Genomic DNA, 24,312 nt, shown 5'->3' on the forward strand with positions numbered 1-24,312 from the left:
TTCTGCATATAGTTTTACACATGTCAGAAACAAGTTGAATGCTGAAATGTTTTTGGAAATGTTATTTTGCACAGTTTCCCATCTAATTTGATTGTATGCATGTTTCCTGATTGAGGCCAATTGTTTGATTTTAAAAATGCAAATTTAAAAAAAAGTATTAGTACAGAGGAAAAACAACCAATTAGACACAACTGTTCCAATACATTTGCATTTAACTCAAACTGATCTGTTTCACACCATTTACACTTTGAGGTCATTAAATTCTTTTACATGTTGAAATAAATGCAGTACCAAAACCCAACATACTTTTCTGGAGTCTACTGCAGCGTACATGATGTCCATCCAGCCTTTAAAAGTGGCCTATTCAAGAGAAAGAGAGAGACAGAAGGTGAGCGGAAGAGAATTGGAATGCGTTTTTGTCCCACGGCAGTCATGCACTGTACGTCCTGAGTGGCCTGATTGTGCGTATGGCGAAGAGGAAATGAAAGACTGCTTACATGTTTAACGTCAAGTCAGCAAAAACTATTTAAATTGATACTACAGAGTACTAAATAATATCAAGGTCAGAAATCATTGTATACTTGTAGCTTTGGTGGTACTGTTCTAGACCACATCATCTTAGATTGGTCTGGACCAGGGGTCTCCAATCTTATCCTAAAAGGGCCGGCGTGGGTGCAGGTTTTTGTTTTAACCCAGCAGTAACACACCTGATTATACTAATGAACTAATCGTGGTCTTTAATCAAGACCTAGATGAGTAGAATCAGCTGTCTTAGTCCTGTGCTAAAACAACAACCTGCACACACACCGGCCCTTTCTGGATAAGATTGGAGACCCCTGGTCTGGACCCTTCCAGACCCTTCCAGACCCCTCACCCAGCCCATGGTCCACCGCCCTTCTCCTCGTCCAGACCCCTCACCCAGCCCAAGGTCCACCACCTTTCGTCATTCCTGCCTTTCCCCTCAGACTGATCTGCTGGTTTAGACCCTCGCCGGTATTTCACTTTGTCTCGCCTGCTCTCCATTGACCTGGCTGCCCGGATTATGACCCTTGCCTGTCCCTTCTCAACAAACTGCTTATCCTGTGTTGTCCTGTTTGCTGAACCTGAAGTGTCAGACCTTGTTAATAAAGATTCCTTTTCTATCAGTTCTGAGTTGGTTCCAGATAATCTTGATGAATAACACCACCAATACTTGACTGGAACACCAACTCTCTCTCCACCTTAATAAGACATTTACAGTCATGAATGAATGTTGGACTAAACATTGTGTCCATCCTTCATTTCTCAGTGTTGGTGGATGAGATGATATCTGTGGGGACTAGTGGTCACAAAAGTCTGCTTTCACATTCAAAGACTCCGATTTAAAAAAAGGACCAAATCTTTCTTAGAAGATAATTCAGTGGCAGCAGATTTTGGAGAAAGAAGACCGTCTGAAGACAACTAACAATGTCATCTAACACAAGAACATTGAACAAAATGAATAAAAAATAAATAAAACATAATTTTAAATTGCGCGTTCTTTCGCATTTGGGATGTAATGTTCTGTGTGAGTGTCATCAAATTTCAATACATGGTGGGAATGTCACACCTGACACCACCACTGCAAAACAGCATGTACATATAGAGGAGCATTTTAAGAATGAAGACACACTGCATCAATATTGATAAAAATGCAATTGTGAGGAGGTAACAAATACTATGTTATTTGTGTGTTGTAGTGCTTTAGAAGGTATGCCTTTAGAAGAATATGACAAAGCCAAGATTAAGCCACTCAGGCAAATAAGTGTGAACAACACCAAAAAGACAGTGAAAAGGATATAATGACAGAGTTAATTCACCTCTTAGAGGGTCTGTTTGATTTGGATCAAATAGACTCTGTAAGAGTCATCTTACTGTGAACGAGGAGGTGTTCCCTCACCACTTGCAGCAGGGCCAGGTAGCCGGCCCCCACATTGTCAAAGTTGATCTTGACGTTCTTCCACCGGACCTCGGTGTAGTTGGCGTAGATGAGGTTGAAGCACTCGGTCCGGTTGTTGACATCCTCAGGCTCAAAGCGCTCCTCAGCCGTCTCGTTGTGACAATAGTAATACTTCCCCGCAAACAAGTTAACCCCCATGATACTGAAAATTAGCCAGAAGATGAGGCACACCAGCAACACATTCATAATGGAGGGGATGGCTCCGACCAGGGCGTTGACTACCACCTAAACCAGGGAGACAGGGCACCACTTTGTGACAATATCAGAATGCAGCCCTTCACTCAGTAAATCTCACACACACACACACACATACGCACAGTAGCTGCATACCTGCATGACATTACTCTCATCTTGTCATTAGGTGTCATTTATAAGAGTATTTATTTGTCAATATGACATCCAAGTAAAATATAGTTTTCAATGCCTTTCAGTCTGAGAAACAACTTTACCTCATACCAACTCTGTCAACTGAAAATCAATAAGGAATAATTAAGGAATATTCAGTGCTCCTTGAATCAGGCCACCTAATTGCTCAGGTTTAACAAAAGGAAACAAGATGCTGTTTCCAATGGAGTTTTCAATTCCGTGCTCTACAGGTAATTCAGTGAAATGGGGAAAAAAAACTCTTCAGAAAGAATTAAACTCAGGTTGGACAAAATCTGGGTCAGTAGGTTTTACAGTGCAGTAGCTTTCTATGTAAAATGTTTTACAGTGAAATAGCTCTCTATGTAAAATGTGGTCAGTAGGTTTTACAGTTAAATAGCTCTCTATGTAAAATGTGGTCAGTAGGTTTTACAGTGCAATAGCTCTCTATGTAAAATGTGGTCAGTAGGTTTTACAGTGCAGTAGCTCTCTATGTAAAATGTGGGTAAGTAGGTCTTACACTGCAATACTCAGCTTTTCAAAATGCAAAAAAGACTGAAAGAATCACTTGTGTCCAGTGTAGTAGAAAGTGTTGCATTGGCTCTGACTGCACTCCTTTGAGGGATGAGACTGTGTGATTGCAACTGCACTGCACCATACAGGACTGGACGGCTTACACTGGAAATACATTTCTCTAAAATAGCATCACAAATATGTAATACAGCCAATACTAAGTAATTCATATAAATTAATGCGTAGTGGTTTTCCATATGCTTGTATGCAGCTCGCTGTGCCCGCAACAACAACCACACTTTTTAAGCTTACAATGCAAAGCTGAAGCGGTTGTGAAAAATTCTGACCCAACCCACGCTCCTTTTAATGACCTCCATTCACCAATCATATATACCTGCTCCCTGCACATGTCGGGCGTGAATTAGCAGCGAATGAGTTGCATGTGCTTGAGTGTGCTTCACACAGAGCACTCAGCAGGCAGGGGTTTCGATGGGCAGCTGGACACGCCATATTCCAACCCTCCGTTTCTTATTTGGAATAAGAGGTTGGAAAACAGCTGTGGAATAACTATGTTGGCAACTGACTGGTTGCCTTTGTAGAAATTCAATAAAATGTGATTTTATATGGGGCTGTTGTGTAGCGTATCCTGTGTTTGGAAGTGTTCCCGTGCATGCATGGGGCAGAAGCGTAGCAGTCCTTATAGGCCAGGCTGCATAGAACTAGATGGGCCAGAACGACCTAGGTGAACATTTGCAGTTGGATGTGGTGGTGCAGCCAAGGTAAATGGGTTGGCCCACCCATGCCATGGTGCCTATTATCTGGTATTGAACCTAGATTGTGCCAGTGCTGACTGCTGTCTGGTCAAAAATGGTCGTCTGTCAAAATGTGCATGGGGGTTCCTTTGGGTTCCGCTTCGAGCTCAAGCCTTAGCCAGTGTAAAATAATGCAGCAATGTAAAATGAGAACATCAGGTTTTTTATTTTATTTTAATTATTGCATTTCACCGGGGGGAAAGATATACAGGGGTATGCAAAAATTTGGGCACCCCTGATCAAAAACCCATGGTCGTTAACACCAGACAGAACAGCCACTGCAGTAGGTTATGGGGTTACTTCAAAATAAAAAGTTCAGCCATGGAATTACCCTCCCCTGACTCACTGAAGCCCTAACAAGTAAATCACCTGGGCCTGAGCCTTAGTAATCATCTTTTTAGATGAATAATCAAAAACGGTTCCAAAACTTTTGCACTCTTGCACTCTAGCACTTTATCCTTTTTTATAATTTATTAACAGTAAAAACTGAAAATAAAGAGCAATCTTGCCTTTGCAAATTTGCAGAAAGGTCTCATTTACAGTTTAGGTTCGCTTCTGTTCATCAAGCTATTCAATTGAATAATTTTTTGACCAGGGGTGCAGACATTTTTTTTGCATAGAACTGTAGTTATATGTTATGAACTCATATTAGAACTATAAAGTTAGCTAACACACTTAATTTTCAAGTAATTGGCCAGCTAGTATAGATGGCAAAATATAGCTGTAGATCAAAGACAGCAGCGTGTGCAGATTGCGCTACAGAAGACAGTTCATTCACAGAAAACAGCATGTCAGCTGATTCTGATGCTGTGGAGATCTAAGGCCTTATGTGACTTCTTCCCAGAAAAGATTCCAGCCTTATGCCAAGAAGCAGTGGAGAGCACACTTACTCGAATTGAGTGCTAATATGTTGTTAGCTTTTATTGATTTCAGTTCTATGAGGTGCAGCAATGAGGTATGATATGATGTTATGATTCGGTAACATGGCAGTCACTGATGTAGCCACCCTACTGGCAGCCGATTCACAATAAAATGTTCAGTGTTAACCATAGAGGATGGGTCTACAAAGTCCAAAAGGTATGAAATGTACCCCCCGGGGTAAAATGTACTTTCTCATAACTGATTTAATGCTGAGCGATTTGCTGTGTACCACTATGTGTCATAAATACCATTATCCACACTGGAATATAAAGAAAGTACATTCTAACAAAATAAGCATTATAAAACAAATTAATATACATTTATATATATACACACACCTGGAATATACCTGGAAAATCACCAGTACAAAATCACTGTGTGTGGATGATAGGTTTCCAATGTCCCACAAACAGCATTCATCAGAGCAGATAGTTTCCCATAATGCATCTATGACCTCAAGCTGCACAGGAAACTCTCAGTACAGTGCACCTTTTCAGCTTTTCATAAAATATTTACCTCACTCACTTATCTCACTTCCCCAATTCAAACAAGGAAGGGCAAATGGGTTATAGAACAATCACACAAAGTGGGGTAAGGTGGGGTCAGAATTTTAGAGCAAGGATTTTAAGCTCTTTTTTTTTTTCTTAGTTTTTTCTCAGAATTCCACCCATATTTTCCACTTACCCTCTGAATTTAGCTGAACGACAAAGGCTGTTATTATCAGCCACATGCCAAAAATGACAACACTACATTAACATTCCTAGGCCCACTGGCCTACAATAGCACAAGCCAGCCATAATTTGAAAAATATCAAGCCATTACAGTGAAATATCATGACTTCATGATGAAGGCTTTTTCTAAGTGGAAAAAGTGTTTTCTTTGTCTAATCCTACACCAGTTATTGAGGCCGACGTGCCAAAAATTCCAAAACATTAGTACTTCGGGTGTGTAAACATAGTTTTTTTTATCTCTAATCCATCTACTTCATAGTTTAGTTTACTCTTGTGATTATACTAGCAGATATATCCTTTTACATTTTGTATATGTATCAAAAGAGAGCATAAACATGTTAAATACTTGGTTGTAATGATATATTATCATTGTCACTGTCTGGCTCTGTGTTGAGAATACGAGAATCAAGCCACTGTATAAGACAAGAATGACAACAGCTGACTTTTAGGAATACAGTGTATTATATAGTATAGTCATTTTTGAGAAATGTATTGGTGTAAAAAGGAAGGGACAAAACTACATTGATGTACATTGTGAGCCCTATGTGAGTAAAAGCCGTTCAGAGTGTAAGGAAGGGGTTCTTTTTAGTGCCACCACTTCTCCAGACAAAGGCAAGATGATGCCTACAAATTTCACATCCAATGGGAGGCATCATCATACCCTCCTACTATTGGCTGGTTCAGCCATGTTATGAGCAAAACCATGGCTTTCCTGTGCAGCCAGCACTGTGCATCTGCCTTCAGTCAGGAAACTAAACTGTGTTTTCTAGCAGTGCAAGGCTGAACGACTGGGTGACAAGTGGCTGCATCAATCTACATTAATGACGATATTGGCTACATTATTGATGATATTGGCTATATTTATGATGATATTGGCTACATTTATGATGATATTTGCTACATCTATGATGATATTGGCTACATTAATGATATTGCCTACATTAATGATGATACTGGCTACATTATTGATGATATTGGCTACATTAATGATGATATTGGCTACATTATTGATGATATTGGCCACATTTATGATGATATTTGCTACATCTATGATGATATTGCCTACATTAATGATGATGCTGGCTACATTATTTATGATATTGGCTACATTTATGATGATATTTGCTACATCTACGATTATATTGCCTACATTAATGATGATATTGTCTACATTAATGATGATGCTGGCTACATTATTGATTATACTGGCTACATGAATGATGATATTGGCTACATTACTGATGACACTGGTTACATTAATAATGACATTGACTATATTAATGGTGGTATCGACTAAATTAATGATAATTGCTACATTAATGATACTGGCTACATTACAGGTGATACTGGCTGTATTAAAGGTGACATTGTCTACATTATTGATTATACGGGCTACATGAATGATGATATTGGCTACATTTGAGGATATTGGCGACATTGTTGATACTGGCTATATTACTGATGATACTGGCAGAAGCTTAGCAAATTTCTCACTCCCACATCTGGACTGAAGTGTACATGTAGATCCTGGACAAAACGAGAGAAAGAGTGTGGTACACTCATTTCAGGGATGCTGGGAGGAACACAGGCACCATCAGTGCCAGTGACAGGATGGGACAATAGGGTTGGGGGGGGGGGGGTATAGTGCTGGAGTTCGGGATTGGGAATGGAGAAAAAGCAGAGCTATGGGATTGAGAGGCCAGCAGTGCTGGGGGTAAACAGACAATGACAATGACCTGGAGCAACCGGCCACAACCATCAGAAAAAAGACACATGGATATTTGCAGTCCGTCATGTTGACCAGCCCCCATTATAGTAGCTACGATTGATAACAGTGCTTTTTTTACTTAACAGCTTTTACTCATTCCAATTGTCAAGATGGCAAAAGGTTTAAGTCATTCAGGGTTCCTTAGGATTCCTCTGCAACCCTCCCACCAACAGTATGTCAGGCCTAACCCTAAACCCAACCCTAACCCAGTTCTGCTCTCCTCTAGTATTCTGTGGCTTGTTTGGTTAAAAAGAGTCAGGGACGTAGCACACCTTCTTCAGTCACATATCACACGTGTACAATGTACAGTCTACACTTTTCGCTTACTGCTGACACTGTACGTGCTTCTGGCTGTTCTTTTTTCTGATGGCACACCTCTTGCAGCTGGTGGTTGTCTTTAGCAGACATTAGGGCAAAAGGTCATGTAGTTTGGCAGTTAGGAAAAAGGGGATGGGACAGTTCTTAATTTAAAAATCAGTAGAGGTTGCAGACCAGGCCAAAAAGCCATTTTTGTGCGTAAGAATACATATTGTTTTAATTTCAGAGCCAAATGAATTATGATTTATATAATAATTATTTATTTCTTGCATTGTGATGAGGCAGCTTTGAAAAAAGTATCCCTGCAAATCCTTTTTAATCACTGTGAACCATTCCTATTAGTCACAACTTTCTGAGGAGGTTCACTTTAAATGAAGTAAAGGGGTTACACTATATTTATTGTGTAATCACCACTGTTAAAACCCCATGACTTTTTCCAGCTACATCATTACTTTTCCTGTAGATTGCATACTACCGAAGTCATGCAAATCTTAAGATGGTTAATTTCCAAATCTTCCCCCAGTTGGCTCAGATGCCTTTTTGCGGTTCTGTAATCAGTTCTAGCATGCTTTAAGGTTGAATGGCATGCAGATGGAGCAGCTGCTGAGCTCTTGATCTTACCCTCATCCCTTCAAATCGTGAAAGAGCTCTGAGAGGTCTCAATGCCCTTAGCGTCCTGAGAGATTTAATAGGCCCTAGATCGGAGTAGCCCAGGGCATTTGCTATAAGGCTGACTATAGACACCTACAGAGAGAGAAGCAAAAGAGTTTCCACTGTTAGAGGCACAAAATAACAAAAAAGGCTTGAAAATTTGTTGGAAGTTTCGTTGCACCTCAGTATCTGTACTGATACTGTGGCTTAGTATTAGTATGCTTGTTTGTTATATTTTGGCCATAATTTGATAAACTTCCAATGTTTGCTTGGCTGAGGTGTGTTAACAGACAGCCAGGGGGAAAAAAATCCAGATTTAAGTTCAAAATGAAGGTTCAAACGTTATGACTAATGATTCAAAAGAGGCCATATCAACGCAACATAAGTTGTAATCGGAATCTTTTTTTTCTTGCCAGATGAGGCTTGAAAAGCAGTGGAATGGTGGACCTGTGGACCTGGAAAGGAACTTGGAAAGAGAGAGAGAGAGGAGCACAAGATTCAAATAAAAGGGGGTAAGAAAATACAAATAAAGGCAAAAAGACAACTGCAGTACCAAGTAAACAGGAAGAAAACCTGTATGTGTGTGTGTGTGTGTGTGTGTTTGTGTGTTTGGGGGTGGGAGGCTGGGGGTTAGGGAGTTTGGGAGTGAAGATTCCCTGTGGAAGAAGGGGGAAAAAACCCAGACACTTGCCCTGAAAGAGCTGAAGTGAAACACCGCACACAGTACAGCCCAGGTCAGGACACGGTCATCAGCGAAACAACACCAAACAAGTTACTGTGAAGGCACATTCAATTACAGGGTCACACAGAGGGAGAGAGGGGAGGGAGGTTCTCAGAGGGAGAGTAACCGAGCAGCACTGAAAAGACAGAAAGCAGGACCTCTGCGCCTATCGCAACTCTGGCAGAGGGGGTCTGCTGGGCTCGCATGAAAAAACCTCAGAAAAAACAAACCAGGTATTCGCTAATCCAAGAGAACTCAAGGATGGGCTGCTTTTAAAACATAAAGCTAAAACAAAAACCCACATTATTGTGAGGCCAGCATTAATGAACCATGAGAATTTTAAATTTCTCTCAGCACAGTTTGACCATTCCAATCCTCATTGGTTTCTGCAGACACTGTCCAATATTTCTATGGTCTCTTTTTACACAAGAGTAAATGGAAGAGAGTATTATTATCAATATAGCACATTGTTGATATATATATATATATATATAAATTTTTGTTATGCCCCACCTTTTGTTTGCTGGTTGTCTTTGCCCTTCTCTGTGCAGGTAACTAGGAACCCAATGAGCTACACCTGTGGGTGTGGCTGGCAGTTCACAAAATGACTACTCTGTTTGCCTCGCCCTTGCCCTTTGTTTGGACCTGCTGTCCCCACAAAATGTGTGTTGATTCTGTTTTATGCTAACCACTTACGACATACTCTCTCATCCAACATAGCAATACACAACCGATGTTTAATACTTCCACAACCTATGGTTCTGTGTTGCACTGTTGTTGCAAAACGTATTTTGTCATCGATTTGGTGTGTGGTCTCCCCTTGTTTGTCACAAGCTTTAGTCAGGTTGTGACAAATGAGGGCTCTGGAATTATTTGGCACACACATGCGGCCATGTACAGACTTGTTGGTTTGCTATTTAAATTTTTTGAGTTTGTGCATTGATGCAGCTGAGGAATATCCATGGAGGAATATCCTTGGTGGGTCCCCACAGTGCTGGGGTCTAACAGGGTCACTGGGCTATATGCTTAAATTACCCATTGCAAATTTGCATGAAGACTAGGAGTGAGTTAGCTATTTGCATTTGGTTACGCAGTCAGTCAGGCAGAGTATTGTTCCTATTGGTTCTGGTGCTTTCACAATCAGTATACGAGCAATGTGGTCATAATATGACTATATTCTGGTGAGGCATATGGCTTCTATTGAAGTTTCCAAGTGAAGATACCTTGTTGGATACCTTTACAAAAGAGCGAGGGCCAGGCAAACAGAGCCTCTTGAATGTGTTCGGCCACATTCCAATTTGAACATTGTTATTGCCTCATCATATCGCTCATGATGTTAATTAGGTGAATACATTTCTCCTGGCTATACTACTGCAAGTCACTCTGGGGGGTAGTTACTGTACATCCCAAAGCAGGATTAATGTTACTGGATTATCTGATTCGTTGTTAGTTCACTAAATAAAATCTCCAACAACTGTCTTTTACGTTAGTCCATGTTCCAGTTTTGAAAGGGTTTCAGGTTTTACTTGATTAACACAGTAGTCAGTAATCCTGCTTTGTGATCTACCCCACCGGACAACAGTGTCTGTTAGCTAGCTAGCTAACATTACAAGATAACAGCCTACTACATAGGTAGCCAGGCCTTCAGTTTAATTGTGGATTGTAGCTCCCAATGTGGAAAAAGGTATAAGGTACTGTAGGTGCACATTAACTAGAAGATGACATGAGGGTGAATAAGATGGCTTTTTATTGTGTTCACTTGGCTAACTGAACACTGAATGACATAAAACAAATAAGCAGATGTACCAGGTAGACACAGCGTAACTAGCTAGTTAACTATCATTGTTAATTGTTTGTTATTCCTTGTTCATAATACAAAACATCCAAGATGGCTGCATGAACAAGTATGAAAAAGAGCAAGCAAAGAGATAACGGTCGCCTTTGCAAAACAACTGCTAACAAATGCCGGGTCTATCTACCCGTCGGTCTGTAATTAAACTTTAACGATCGTCACCCAAAAAGATTATTACTTTTTGATCCCTTCAATTCCACCGTCAACAACAGTCATTTGATTCATAGCATTTTCTACACAAAAATGCTAGGCTAGGCTTTGCTGTAATGACATCACAGGAACGAGTCCTATTCATAAAGAATCTTGTATAAGACTTCTTCATGCTCACTCTTCCCTGAGTTGCTCCGATGTAAGATGGCTGACACCAGTGAGGACATTGCGGTCAAAATTAAACAAAGCAAAATCACCCAAAATTGCCCAACAGGCATTGCGATGCACCCTTCGGTTCATCTGACTTTAATTGGCGCCATCTTTCTCTCTCGAATGTAATGTTAGCCTAGAACTCAAGAACGGTCAAAAATCCCTCCAAATGTGCTCTCTGACTGTATCAAAAATTACTGGAAAAGACTCACTGCGGTCATCTACATCAGGGCTGTACAGAAAGTATTAAACCATAATTTTGGTTGATTGCATTGAAGCATTAATAAAGCACACTACTTCACACTACTTTATGTTGGAAAAGTTTATGTCAATAACTGTATCTGTTACTGTTGTTTAGTATTCTTGGTGCATGTTCATGAAGGGTGGCAATAATTCTGGAGCACACTGTAGCTGGTAAAGGAAAATGATAAACACGCATTTATTATTAATAAATGCATTTCATGAGCAAGTTTATAATGAAGGGGGGTCGACAAAGTGCAAAACGGTCTGTTAAAACAGTAAGATGAGGAGATGAATGGTTCGATACGGCTGGGGTGACATTTATGGGTGAGAAAAAAACATGGGAATAGAAAAAAAAATCCTCCAGATCATCCGAAGAGGGAAAAAAACTTCATAAAGTTTGATAACACTAAAGCAATTTTATTAACAACATAAATGCATGCTAATCCTTGCTTTGCAACCCAAAAAGCCAATGACAGGCTGGATCTGTGCCAATTCTGGCCTGGCAGTGCTGGCTGTCTGGGAAATAGGTTAATGTGTAATTATAACACCCGTTTGCAATCAATAAGATACGCCTTCGAAATTGTAGCGTAGGCTATATGTGGAAAGCATATAGCCTACGCTACAACGATATCAAAGTTATATTGTGTGGTAAAAATTATTGTATGGTTATGAATGGATAATAAGCTAGTTATAGTCTGAGGTAAAAAACAATATTGGATTTTTTTTGTGTGTTTAAAGGCCAAGTTAAAGGTACAATGGGTAATTTTGGACTTCTTACAGTCAAGAGAGGAATAGCAGCGACAAACACCTTCAAACCACAACACTGTTTATCCCTCCCCCTTCTCTGTAAACACCGTGATGTTGAAGCGCCATTGGCTATGGCAATTAGAACCAATTTGCAACCAATGAGCTTTTGTTACGGGAGTGTCGGGCCGTCAACTGTATATTTTGAAGCCCGAATTTAAGGACTATTAATACAGGCAGAGGGTGAGTCAACATATGAGTGAGCCATTTTCAGTGATGGGAAGGGATTTACAATGGTCTTGTAACAATGTTTTAACACAAAAATCTTACCGATTGTACCTTTAAAACATGGGTCAAATTTCACCCGCCAACACAAAAGGTGTGTACAGCTTTCTAACACATTAGGAGTGGTATAGAACTGCCCTCTGACGACTCATCAAAATGCATACCAGCGGATTTTCTTAAAAAATAAATGCATTTTTCATACAGTCACGAAAAAAAACCCACCAGTGGTCTGGATTAATTTGTAATTCCTCTAGATCACAGGTGTCAAACACCAGTCCTGGAGGACCGTATTGTCTGCCGGTTTTTGGGGTGTTCTGGGTTCATTCAAGTCATGAATTGGTTAAAGTATCCACACGCCTTGTTCTCAAGGCCTTAACTGGCCTTAATTGGCAGCTGATTGAAAGGAAACCACAAAAACCCGCAGACACTGCGGCCCCCTGGGGATTCAGTTTGACACCCCTGCTCTAGATTAATTTGTAATTTGACTACAAATTAATGGCTTTTGTCTTCCCAACACAGCTTGGTGAGTTAATTTTGGTTAAGTAATAAAAAGGAGTTACTGAAGGAAGAGCTAGATCTGAAGCTGCACGGATCACTGTGCTCAACCAGCGAAACACGGAAAGATACGTGTGTGTTCAGCGTTTATAATTCCAACTGACTAACTTCTCCAAAAACGTCTCTCGTTTTTTACAATTTATTTCCCACACGTGTATTTCAAATACATGATACATTGTGTGAATAAGACAGCTTTGGAGTTGCTATAAGGTGTATCTCTTCACTTTGAAGGAGGAAAGCTACTGACTCCTTATGCTAAGCTAACATGTTATGCTAACATGGAAACCAAGCCAGTGAATGCACAAAAATGAGTCTGGGTAAGTCGGAAAAAAGGTATATTTCCAAAAATGTTGATCAAATCTGGGCCAGTCACAGGTAATTTCTTTCAGAGTTGCTGGAAAGGGGGGATCAAAGACACCAAAGTCTGTCCTCAGCATTGATTTCATATGATAGCAGCCAAAGAATTCAATATTGCTGTGCCTTTTATGCCAATATTACATGCATTTATCAAATGTAATAAATTCCAACATTTCCTCTAAAAAGGGAGAGACAATATGTTGACAAAAAAAATGACAAAAACAGATAGAAACCAATACAATACAGATATAAAGACTAGCATGCCAGATAAGATCCAATAACAAATTCCACAACAGCTGAAAAAGGACAACATGGGCTCTCTCCTCTTCTCTGTTTTGGCTCTTTTTGGGGGTATGTAGGGGGGCGGGGAGAGGTAGGTGTTGGGGGCAGAAAAGTGCTTGCCTCAGGAGGGTACTTACATCCACAATGAAGAAGTCGAGCCAGCACCAGGCGTTGGTGAAGTACTTGACGAAGCCGTAGGCCACCCACTTTAGCAGCATCTCCAGGATGAAGATGTAGGTGAAGACTCGGTCGGCATACTCCAGGATTATGCGGATGGTCTTCCTCTGCTCAATGTACACATCCTCAAAGGCCTGAGGAGAAAAAGTAGCAAAATGGCCATCAGAAATGGGAGCTCAGAGAGAGGCTGATCCTGTGGCAGAACTGTCCTTTCACAAAAACAATCAATTGTTTGATGTACCTCATCAAACCATTTGTAAAAAGAAATACAAAACGATTTGGATATTATTTATTTGCAGCATTTCCAATTAGCACAGTCTTGCTTGTTTTTCGTTTCATGCAAATAAATACGTTCATTAGTGGCTTTCTTCTGCTGTTATACACAGGTGGTAGTACGTCCGGATGATCAGACAATCCTGTGCATGTGTTTAATAGTAATAAAATTGTCATATTCAGTACTTGATTGCAAATCCTTTGCATTCGATGATGGCTTGGAGTCTGTGACAAATAAGCATCCCCAGACGCTGGGCACCCTTCCTGGTGATGCTCTGCAAGGCCTGTACTGCAGCCATCTTCAGTTCCTGATTGTTTTGGGGGCTCTTTGGCTTCAGTCTTGTCTTTAGCATGTGAAATGCTTGTTCAGTTGGATTCAGGTCAGGTGATTGACTCAGCCAGTCAAGAACATCCCATTCATATTGCCTTGTACAATGTAGTATAGTGTTGTATTCAATTATATTCTGTTGTACCATTTTGTACTGTGCCATACTGGGTCATTCCATGAAAAATCAACCAGAGGTGTGAAGGGTGACCTTTCCAATTGTGCTCAAACTTTATGTAAATATTGAATAGAGAACATGTAAAACATAAGCCTCATTGGATTTGTCTAAAGATACTGGCTCTTAAAATTGAGGTCCTGTTTGAACTGACCAAAACATGCAAAGGCATTACAGTATCAACTCAATTTGTTGTAAATAATAGGCCTGTTATATCTTTTGTAGAACATAAAGTTTAATTTTCTTCGGAAACTTTCTACCTTTCTGGCCCGACCCAAATTTGGCATTGTATAATTTTAAAGTAAATTATCTATTCGATTCATTTTACTTGTGGCTGTTGTTAACCAAGATATTCATTTGTATTTCAAGTTTGAATACCATAGATCAAGTGGCGCTGATGTAGGAAGCCATTAAATTATGTTTTATGGTGAATAAAGGTTCTCATTGAAATTATCAAAACATGTCAAGGCATAACAGTAACAACTACATTTTTGGTTCATAGGTAGGGCTATTATTCCTTTTGATGCACACAAAGTTTAATTTTCATCAGAAACTTTCCACCTTACCAACGACTTGAATGAGCACTTTTGACTTATAACACTTTTTGGTCATTTTCTGACCGGTTAAGTGGGCACACACACCTATGACAGGCCTACTGGTTACATGGACACACACCTGTGCCTACTGGTTAAGTGGGACAGTGATGGTGAAACAACATTTTCTCTCGCCAGTAAAATGGCAGGGACAGTAGGATCTCCCTGTGTTTAGCTATGCTGTCCCTCCCAGGGGTGTCACCTGGCATTTGACAGTCATATCGTGTGATATTGTACAGGGATGTATAGTATTGTATTGTATAGCATCATACACTCAGCATCATATGTTGCATAGTGTTGTATGGGATCATATTGTATGTTCATAGCCTCACCAGTGCCCCACTGCTCAGCAGGATCATGAAGATGATGAGAGTCTCGAACCAGTTGTGCTCTACGATCAGGAAGCAGGTCTTCCTCAGGTACCACCAGTACTTCCCCCAGCCCTCCGTGATTGGCACGTCGCAGCACTTGTACCGGGCAATGCAGCCTGAAGAACAGACCAGCCACGATTATAACCCTCACCCCAAGGTACAGTGCTCAAGCACTCCATCTCAGTCCCATGACTGCCTCTTCTTGCCTGCTCGTCGGAGAAATCAGTTGGAAAAACCATGGGTCAAGGGACAAATATGGCCAGGTTTTTTTTTTCAAGTTCTCTAAATGTTTAAAAGTCGTATTTCCTTTCTAGACAGTGGTTTAACAGTAAAATTACAGAACAAAAAAATATATTAAGCTTACATTTTTTTATACACTGGCCTGTATGTAATTTAAACACATTTAAATACAATTCTTTCTTTTTTTTCCATAAAAATGACCTTTCCACACCTTTACTTTTTATGAAGAAAAGAGTGCAGATTATTATAGCTGAGATGTGTGTCCAGTTTGTGAGCTATGACTGTGTATCTGAGTACAGTTCCTGAGGAAACGCGGACACACCTTCTGTCCAGCAGGCATCTGGATCCAGGTATTCCTCCACAGCCTCCACCACCACCACGTCCTCCACATCGGGCTTGATGTCAATGGTGCTCCCCTCTGAGGAGCTGGTGTCATCCAGCTGGGGAAGAGGGACAGAATCGACACACAACGGTGAGAAAGAACAGGAACAGAGAGAGGGACAGAATTAACATGAAAGGGTAAGAAGGAACAGAACTTGGTGCTTCATTTTCTTGTGTGACTGGCAATAACTTTGTGCACTTCACATCATTCTTCTGTCCTTATAAATAACGCAAAAAATGTTTTCCACTATTGAGAGGACAATGTAATCGGGTGAATGCGCTTCCAATTCTCAATACCATTTCTCATTCCAGGTAGAGCCTATTCTCACAGTAATTAGACGACAGGAGACCGAATGTTCTGACCACTGAAATCGGCCTCTGTGTTCCGAAACCTGAACATCCACCCCTAGCAGTTGAAATTAATCAAACCAGGCTCTCCAACATGTGCATACAGAATTGTGTCTATGTTGCTCAATTAATATTGTTAACGTGCATAACCCTAACCCTAACCCAAACCTCTGTTGCTACATTTTGTGTCGTTTGCACACAGATTATGCTAATACATCTATTATTTAATATATCTGTTCATATTGTATGTCTTTTAGATTTATCCTTGCAATTGCAGAATGTCATCGTGGGGTGTCGCTTCAGGATTCGGATAAAAAATCCTCCTTCAGCTTCTTGTTCAGAATGTCCCTCGGTCATCCATGCATAAGTTCATATCTTGAGTATGTCAAGGTCATGCTGGATGTGTGCTGCTCTCTACTGCACTCTCTGTATGTACTCCCAATACTAAAATAAGGGCTATTTATTTCAAATAAAGTTTTGTATTTAAATCGTTGAAAATATTAGTAAAGAATGCCAGCACATTTACTGTTTCAACTGAGTCGCATAATTGGATTCAGCTCCAGTCTAGGCTCGATAGACCTCCCCGTGGCGGAACTTTCCGTGGGCCACTCACGTCTTTGCTGCCCTCCACGTCCGACTCGCTGCTGAAGTCCTCGGTGTTGAGGTTCTCGAAGTCGGACTCTCCCACGGCGATGGGCACGCGCACGGTCAGGTTGGGGTTGTGGATGAAGGACATGCGGTCCTCGTCGATCATGTACTTCCCCACGCTGCTACCGATGCCGCTGGTGGTGCCGTTGCCGTTCTTCTGGTAGTCCAGCTCGCGGTTGATGTCCACGCCCGTGTGGTTGGCGATGCAGTTGAGCTTCTTGTCGTACATGTCGTCCAGAGGCTTGACCTCGTCGGACTCCTTCTCCTTCTTCAGCAGGGTCGCTGCGAGCACGCGGATGTGGACCTTCGCCCAGGCGATGCCCTTCTTGATGCGGATGACAGAGATCTGCAGGTTATTCATCTCGCCGTCGTCGTCCGTGGCCGCCAGGTTGTCTGCACTGAAAGAGCTCAGCAGCAAGGCGAGGAACAGGTTCAGCACCTGGAGAGACAACGGAAGGTGTGAGGATCCACGTCTTTTTGTACTCTTTAAAAATGTTTTTAATAGTGATTTTTGTTTCACAAAAGTTGCTAAATGAGATGACGGATGAGTTGGAATTTTGGGTATTGAGAAGGTAACCATGTCACCCAGAGGTGGAGATATTGTCAGAAAAAATTTCTCCATAGAGAAGGTTCTGGATGTACATCCTAAAAAATGTGGAACCTCAGGGGTTAAAGAAATATCTCAGTCTCTCAGGTTTTTTGTAATTCATACTTTTTAGTTGTGATGAATTTAGCCTGTATTGGCCTGTTTGGCTATTTTGTTTTCTGACAAAAACACATATTTTGGGTTTCTGTTCACCCCACACTATGTATTTGATGCAAGGGTATTAATGTACCTGGGTGCGGCCATTTTTTCTGTTTTTGGCTCTGTGGAATACATTTTTTGATGTCGAAACATCAGTTTCTGTCCATTCAACAGAATGCATTTCTCTGAGCTCAGTGTGCTCCACTGTCTCACAGTTGAGATTTTAATGGATAAACAGTAGACAAACTAAAATTTGAATGTGCAGTACTACAGAGCCAAAAGATCAGACATTGTACCACTGTCCAAATACTTGTGGACTGCACTGTATAAGGGTGTATTTTACTCACACTTAACAGAGACCACAGTGGTTGAGACTGTCCCAGTTGTAACATGCCACACAGTACAATTCACTGATGTTTGGGACAGAAACTTTTCTCCTTTCTACTTTAACTGGGTGTTTCAAGAATGAAGTCAGTTTCCCATTGTAGTGAGATAATGCTATTTAAACATTGCCCAAACTATTTTAGAATACATTCTTTTTACATATTTTGCATATTAGATTTCTATTTGTAATGGGTCAATGTCCCAGGCATTTCAAAAACTTGCTGGTAACATCCACTAATTATAATCATTTAGCCATGCAAAAACACCAGAGAATGTTTAAAACTGGAATAAATTAAACTCAAAATAAATGTTGAAGGGACATCCAAGAAACCAGACAAATGTATAGATGTATTAGGAAGTTTTAACCTTTTGGGAATGTTTGAGGAATGCCTAACATAATGTCCTCAAAACCTGTGAGGCATGAATTTGAGGGTGGAAGCCACTGTCTTTTAGCAGGCAAATGAGGGTGGTGATCTGTGCTCACCACAAGGTTTCCAATGACCATGACCATCATGAAGACAGTGAGACACATGGTCTGCCCCGCCACCTCCATGCAGTCCCACATGGTCTCGATCCACTCCCCGCACAGCACGCGGAACACGATCAGGAAGGAGTGGAAGAAGTCGTTCATGTGCCAGCGCGGCAGCTCGCAGTCCGGGGCGATCTTGCACACGCAGTCCTTGTAGCTCTTGCCGAACAGCTGCATGCCCACCACAGCGAAGATGAAGACGATGATGGCCAGCACCAGGGTCAGGTTTCCCAGGGCACCCACTGAGTTCCCGATGATCTTGATCAGCATGTTGAGGGTTGGCCAAGACTTGGCCAGCTTGAACACTCGCAACTATGAGCAAGGAAATGAAATCGGCTTCAGTTAATAATTTTACACTGCCACAGCCACCACAACATATGTGCAGATTTTTAAGCAAAATTTAGTCTGTTTATGTACTATTTTCTTTGACTGGGATGTTGCATGCAGGTGTTTTCATTCTATATTCCTAGTGTGTTATGCCACTGTAATGTGTAATGAACTGTGCTTTGTATTTTGTATTTGTGTTTTTCATTTTTATCTTTCACGTTGAAGTTGCTTTAGCGAAACTAATCTGATCTAATCAGTGACAGAATTAACTACTGGGAAAGGAGACACAAAATGTGCTGGAGGACTTTACCAATCGGAAGGATCGCAGCACAGAGAGGCCCTCCACATCAGCCAAGCCCAGCTCCACCAAACTCAAGCTCACAATGAAGCCATCAAAGATGTTCCACCCTTCCTGGAAGTAGTAGTATGGATCCATAGCAACGAGTTTGGCAAACATCTCAGCCGTGAAGATCCCAGTGAATACCTGCATGATTTTGACAAAATAGGGAGGTAAAGTGTAAGTCCCACTGAATGGCACTTCCGATATACTGCTAAGTGCTATGCTAGCAGAATTAATCAGAGACCAGAACAACTTTATATAAGCAAATTAAGCATTAAATCATTCTCCAAACACAAAATTACAAGGCTCCAGATCATCCGCTTTTTGTTGCTTTAAAAAAAATGTGTAGTTACGAGCATACGGTCAGATTTGTGTACCAAATAAGACTACAAAGATGACGTTATACATCTTGGGATGGCCAGTCTCACGGGATGCACCAACACATTCATGCCCACTGGGGCTTTTTCCCCAATTCTGCTGGACATCCGTTGCAGGTGGCCATCGATAGGTCACTGATGACAAATGTATCCCATTTGTAAATCAAGTTTATAAGAATCATGCTAATTACGTCAGATTAATAAATACAGACACTGTTGTTGGCATAAGGATGCTCCAATTGTGGGTATTTAGTCACTATGAAAAAGAAAGCATTATGAGAGGCTGAGTTGATATGCAGATAATTGATACATTTAATATCTGGCTGTAGCCAAAAAGGTGAAAATTCTGTAGGTATTGTACGTGATTGAGAGTAAGAGAATTGAGGGTGTATTGGTATGCAGTGTGGCTCAGCTTTGAGTGCATTTTTTCAAATGTTGATTGGTGTATACTAGAGACCGTTTAACACTGCACATGTAATACGTGTCCCACAGTCTGCATTTTCTTGCTGGTAAAAGGGATGGCAATGTGCTAATACTTTGTGGTACCATTGTTCATTTTCTATATGAAAATCTTATTTTGATGTAAGGTTTCATTGTTCATATCAAAGTGCACCAGATTGATGAATTTGCTTGTTACCCTGCCCCCAATGTCCTCACACCCTAGCCCTGAGGTCGGCAACCCTAGTCCCGGAGAGCCGTAAGATGTGCTGGTTTTTGTTTTCACCTTAAAATCAGCAACCGATTCGACCCAAGAAACAAGGTGAGGTAAGTTAGCTGTGCAATCACATGCTCTCATTGATCAATTAAGTGCTGAGTAACAACGAAAGCCAGCACACCCTGTGGCTCTCCAGGACCAGGGTTAGGGGCCCCAGCACAACCTGCGGCTCTCCAGGACCAGGGTTAGGGGCCCCAGCACAACCTGCGGCTCTCCGGGACCAGGGTTAGGGGCCCCAGCACACCCTGCGGGTCTCCAGGGCCAGGGTTAGGGACCCCAGCACACCCTGTGGCTCTCCAGAACCAGGAGTGAGGACCCCAGCCCACCCTGCGGCTCTCCAGGACCAGGGTTTCCGACCCCTGCAGGGGCCCTTACCAGGTTGCCGACAGACAGCACGTTCTGAAAGTGCTCGGTCATGGGGTAGTGCTCCATGGCCATGAAGACGGTGTTGAGGACAATGCAGATGGTTATGGCCAGGTCCACAAAGGGGTCCATCACAATCAAATTGACGATCTCCTTGATCTTGATCCAGGTGGGGCAGCACTCCCAGATAAGGAAGGTGTTAGCGAACTTGTACCAGCACGGCGGGCACTTGCGCTGGGACTCCTCCAGTTCTGCCCCATACAAAACAAAAAACAACAGGGAGACAAAGAAGAAGAGAGACACCCACATCACAAATGTGTTACAAATGAAGCAATCCAACTTTATGTTGTACAGTGCATTCACAAAACTGATTTTGGTTTACAGTGAACCTGTACCATCAAAAAGAGAATCAGAAACCCAAATAAAAACTTTTTGAGCCAATGTGGGACAAATGGATGCTGGTCCTAAGGATCCCTATGTATGATGGTCCTGGGCACCCCCTGTATATGGTGGTTCTGGGGGCCCCTGTGTATGGTGGTTCTGGGCATCCCCTGTGTGTGGTGGTCCTGGGGGTAATAACTTAATATTGAATTTTAGTATTTAGAAATATACTAGTGAGTTTGATACATTGTTGTGGTAGAACAACAGACATAAGACACAGACCACAACAGGGCCCAAAGGAGACTAAAAACTTGGGTCTAAAACAAGTAGTTGTTCTAACTTCCATTAAAGCAAAATGTTGAGTCTTCCTCAAATAGCGTCCCTAAAATCTAACCAGAAAGTGCACAAGAGAACAAAGTAAACAACCTGCCCAAACACCATTCAAAAAACAAAGAAATAAAAATGTCTGTCAAAAAAGGGTTGAGTCAGAAAGTTCTTCAAGTTCCCTTCTGTTTGCAGCAGCATGGCTTAGGATGGGTAAGGTGGAGGCAATCAGGCGGTTGGGGCTTGTAAGGATGGAGCTCCAAATTGCAGTGAGAGAGAAAGACACAGGATCACCAATACACATACAGTCTATTGTCAAACTTGAACCAGTAAATATCGAAACCAGTGAACAATAGCCAACCAGAACAGCATACACATCCAAACTATTCTGATATGACATCAAGCCATTTATGTGATGAACATCAACAACTTTACAGCCCCAACACTCGTCCCAAAACTGATCACCACAACAGGCACAAAATAGAGGCTATAAAATGAATGAGCTTAACTCCCCTGCATTTTGCACCAGCAGTCTAAATTACAGTTGCTTTTCAGTGTCATTCCTTTCATCTTGTTTCTTGCATGTTTAACAGCACTGAAATATATTGGGTTCTTTGAAGGGTAAACTGAGTACTGGATGCAGATATTTAGCCTTATAATGCCCTGGCCACCAAACAAATTGGGTGCTTTGGAGGTGTCTCAATTCACACAGAAAGTCTTTCGCATTTTGGGTTCTTGTGGAGCTTTCGAGCACTTCAAACATACCAACAAACCTGTTAGTTCAGGAAGTATTAAGGGAAGTGAAAGAAGGTGTCAGGAAGAGATCAAGATATCACAAATCAAACATTACCTTCTACTAAAGTGTTGGTGATAACGCTCATTGCACTGTTAGCCCGCTCTTTGCGCCCAAAGGATGTGTTGAGCTGCTCCACCGACACCATCAGGGATCCTGAATGCTTCTTCTTCACCTCAACATCTGTTGCTTGCTGTCAAGAAGGAAAATGCCAGACAGTCAAGACTGCATCCCAGAGTTCTCATTCCCCCAAAGCTCCATTACCACATCCCTGAACCTGTATTGACTCACAGAGGACCCAGTGCATGATGGGATGGCTGTGGGTGGGGGTGCAGATGGAGACTCCCCCAGGCCTAAAGATCTCCCACCAACTCTAAACCTTTTTCCCGAGGCCTACAGATCCTCCACTCACCCCAAACCTTCACCACCATCACTTTACACATGGAAAAGCAAGCCAAACAACCAAACTAGAGGGAGGATTTAAAATGTTTACTGAAAGTTATTTTTAGCATTTTTAGGGAACACCAGAGTTCTGTCATCATGTGTCACTTGACATCAGCTGGGAACATTCCCTTCAGCTGGAGAGGCCTTTGCCCACCAAACAGGATTCAGTCACAGAGCAGCTGCAGGGATTGGCCAGCATTTCCCCAGAGCTCAATCTTCAGCTTAACCGAACCTTTCCTATGATGCTCACAGCACATACCACCAGAACCTGAGCACGACCGCGTCGACCGCTGAACTGGCTCAAATGCATGACTGAAAGAGTAACTGCACTCACTGGTTCTGCCTACTACAGACTTCAGAAAAATGGTGGGTGGGTGAGTGGAGTGGTTGAGTCTATTCTCCTTTGCACATATTTTCTCAAACCAATTAGGTGCTAGCAGTGTTCCATGTGGTTTTCATCAGCAGATAAGTGCTGAATATGAGAGGTTAAAACGTAAACAGACAAATTTGTTCGTAGCAAAATGTTCCTATTCAATATCTTGATAGATGTATTCCTATGACGTAGTAGTACCTCCAAAGAGGTAATCTGACATCATGATTTGGGTGGGGACAGGGTGAAATGCAGAATGAAAATTGTAAATGTTCAAGGGCAGCACCAAAATACTTTGCTACAATTTTTACTGACAAAATATATTATTGCAGAAATGCTATGGAGTAGTCACTATAAGGTGGGCACACAAACATGGTCTTGGGCATAATCCCTCCCCCTAAACACACAATTACACTACTTACCAGTATAGAATTATATTAAATACATTTTCTCAATAGAACATTTCAAGAATCTGAAATAATTGGGACAGATATTTTGTATTTTACCCACATCTTAGCTACAAGTGACCCCCCAATACAAAATGCTCTTATAATACCCATGCATTCCAGGTGACCAGGACTGGGAGGAATGGGAGAGAGGACACAGTAAAACCTGCATGCTTGAACATGCATCGATTGAGTTTTTAAGAATGAAATTGAAGACACCATTTGCATTGGCTGTTACCCATGCTAAAGTCAGTAGGACAGGAGACAAGAGCTAAGACTGATGACAAGATAATAACACTATCATGCTAACTGGGGAAAATGAATTACTGGAACCATTTAGTTTATTCCACAAAGTAGTTAGGGAAAGATACAGAAAAAAAAGAAGGATTGAGAAACGTGTCTGGTCCTGAAATAGCAAGTCATTGGAAGGGAAAAACAAGACAAAATAAAATAACAATGCGGTTAAATGAAGTATTTGCATTAATTTGTTACTTTGACAGAACAACAATGCCCCATAGTGTTCAGACTGTACCCTCCTACCCCATGAGAAACCTGGTTCTTGTTCATCTATTGCCATGCCCCTCCAACTCTCTTTTTTTGGCAGCACCTACATTCAAAAGACACTGAGAAAAGAGCATTCACATCCTCTTTATTCACACTGAAATTCCCAACTCTTGCAGTGTACCCTGACTTGTGTCCTGGGATCACACAGTTAGATATTCTGCATTCTGATTCCTGATTCATAAGCATTCTTAGGGTGTCTGTGTGCAAGTGGGAATACAACTTGTT

General features: G+C 41.5%; 1 protein-coding gene across 1 annotated transcript in view; it reads right to left on the reverse strand.

Moving 5' to 3' along the window:
• The window catches only part of LOC133110014 (sodium channel protein type 8 subunit alpha-like), a 93,891-nt gene that overhangs the window by 7,770 nt on the left and 61,809 nt on the right, over nt 1–24,312 (reverse strand). Inside the window, exons 13-23 of the mRNA XM_061219828.1 lie at nt 22,321–22,456; nt 20,778–21,016; nt 19,281–19,454; nt 18,599–18,955; nt 16,951–17,424; nt 15,931–16,048; nt 15,330–15,484; nt 13,592–13,765; nt 8,026–8,148; nt 1,919–2,203; nt 307–360 (exon numbers count right to left, since the gene is read on the reverse strand). Of these exons, the coding sequence (XP_061075812.1) occupies nt 307–360; nt 1,919–2,203; nt 8,026–8,148; nt 13,592–13,765; nt 15,330–15,484; nt 15,931–16,048; nt 16,951–17,424; nt 18,599–18,955; nt 19,281–19,454; nt 20,778–21,016; nt 22,321–22,456 (2,289 nt within the window). The remainder of the gene's footprint in view (nt 1–306; nt 361–1,918; nt 2,204–8,025; nt 8,149–13,591; nt 13,766–15,329; nt 15,485–15,930; nt 16,049–16,950; nt 17,425–18,598; nt 18,956–19,280; nt 19,455–20,777; nt 21,017–22,320; nt 22,457–24,312) is intronic.

The sequence above is a fragment of the Conger conger genome, chromosome 14 (assembly GCF_963514075.1).
Source record: "Conger conger chromosome 14, fConCon1.1, whole genome shotgun sequence".
Classification (NCBI taxonomy): domain Eukaryota; kingdom Metazoa; phylum Chordata; class Actinopteri; order Anguilliformes; family Congridae; genus Conger; species Conger conger.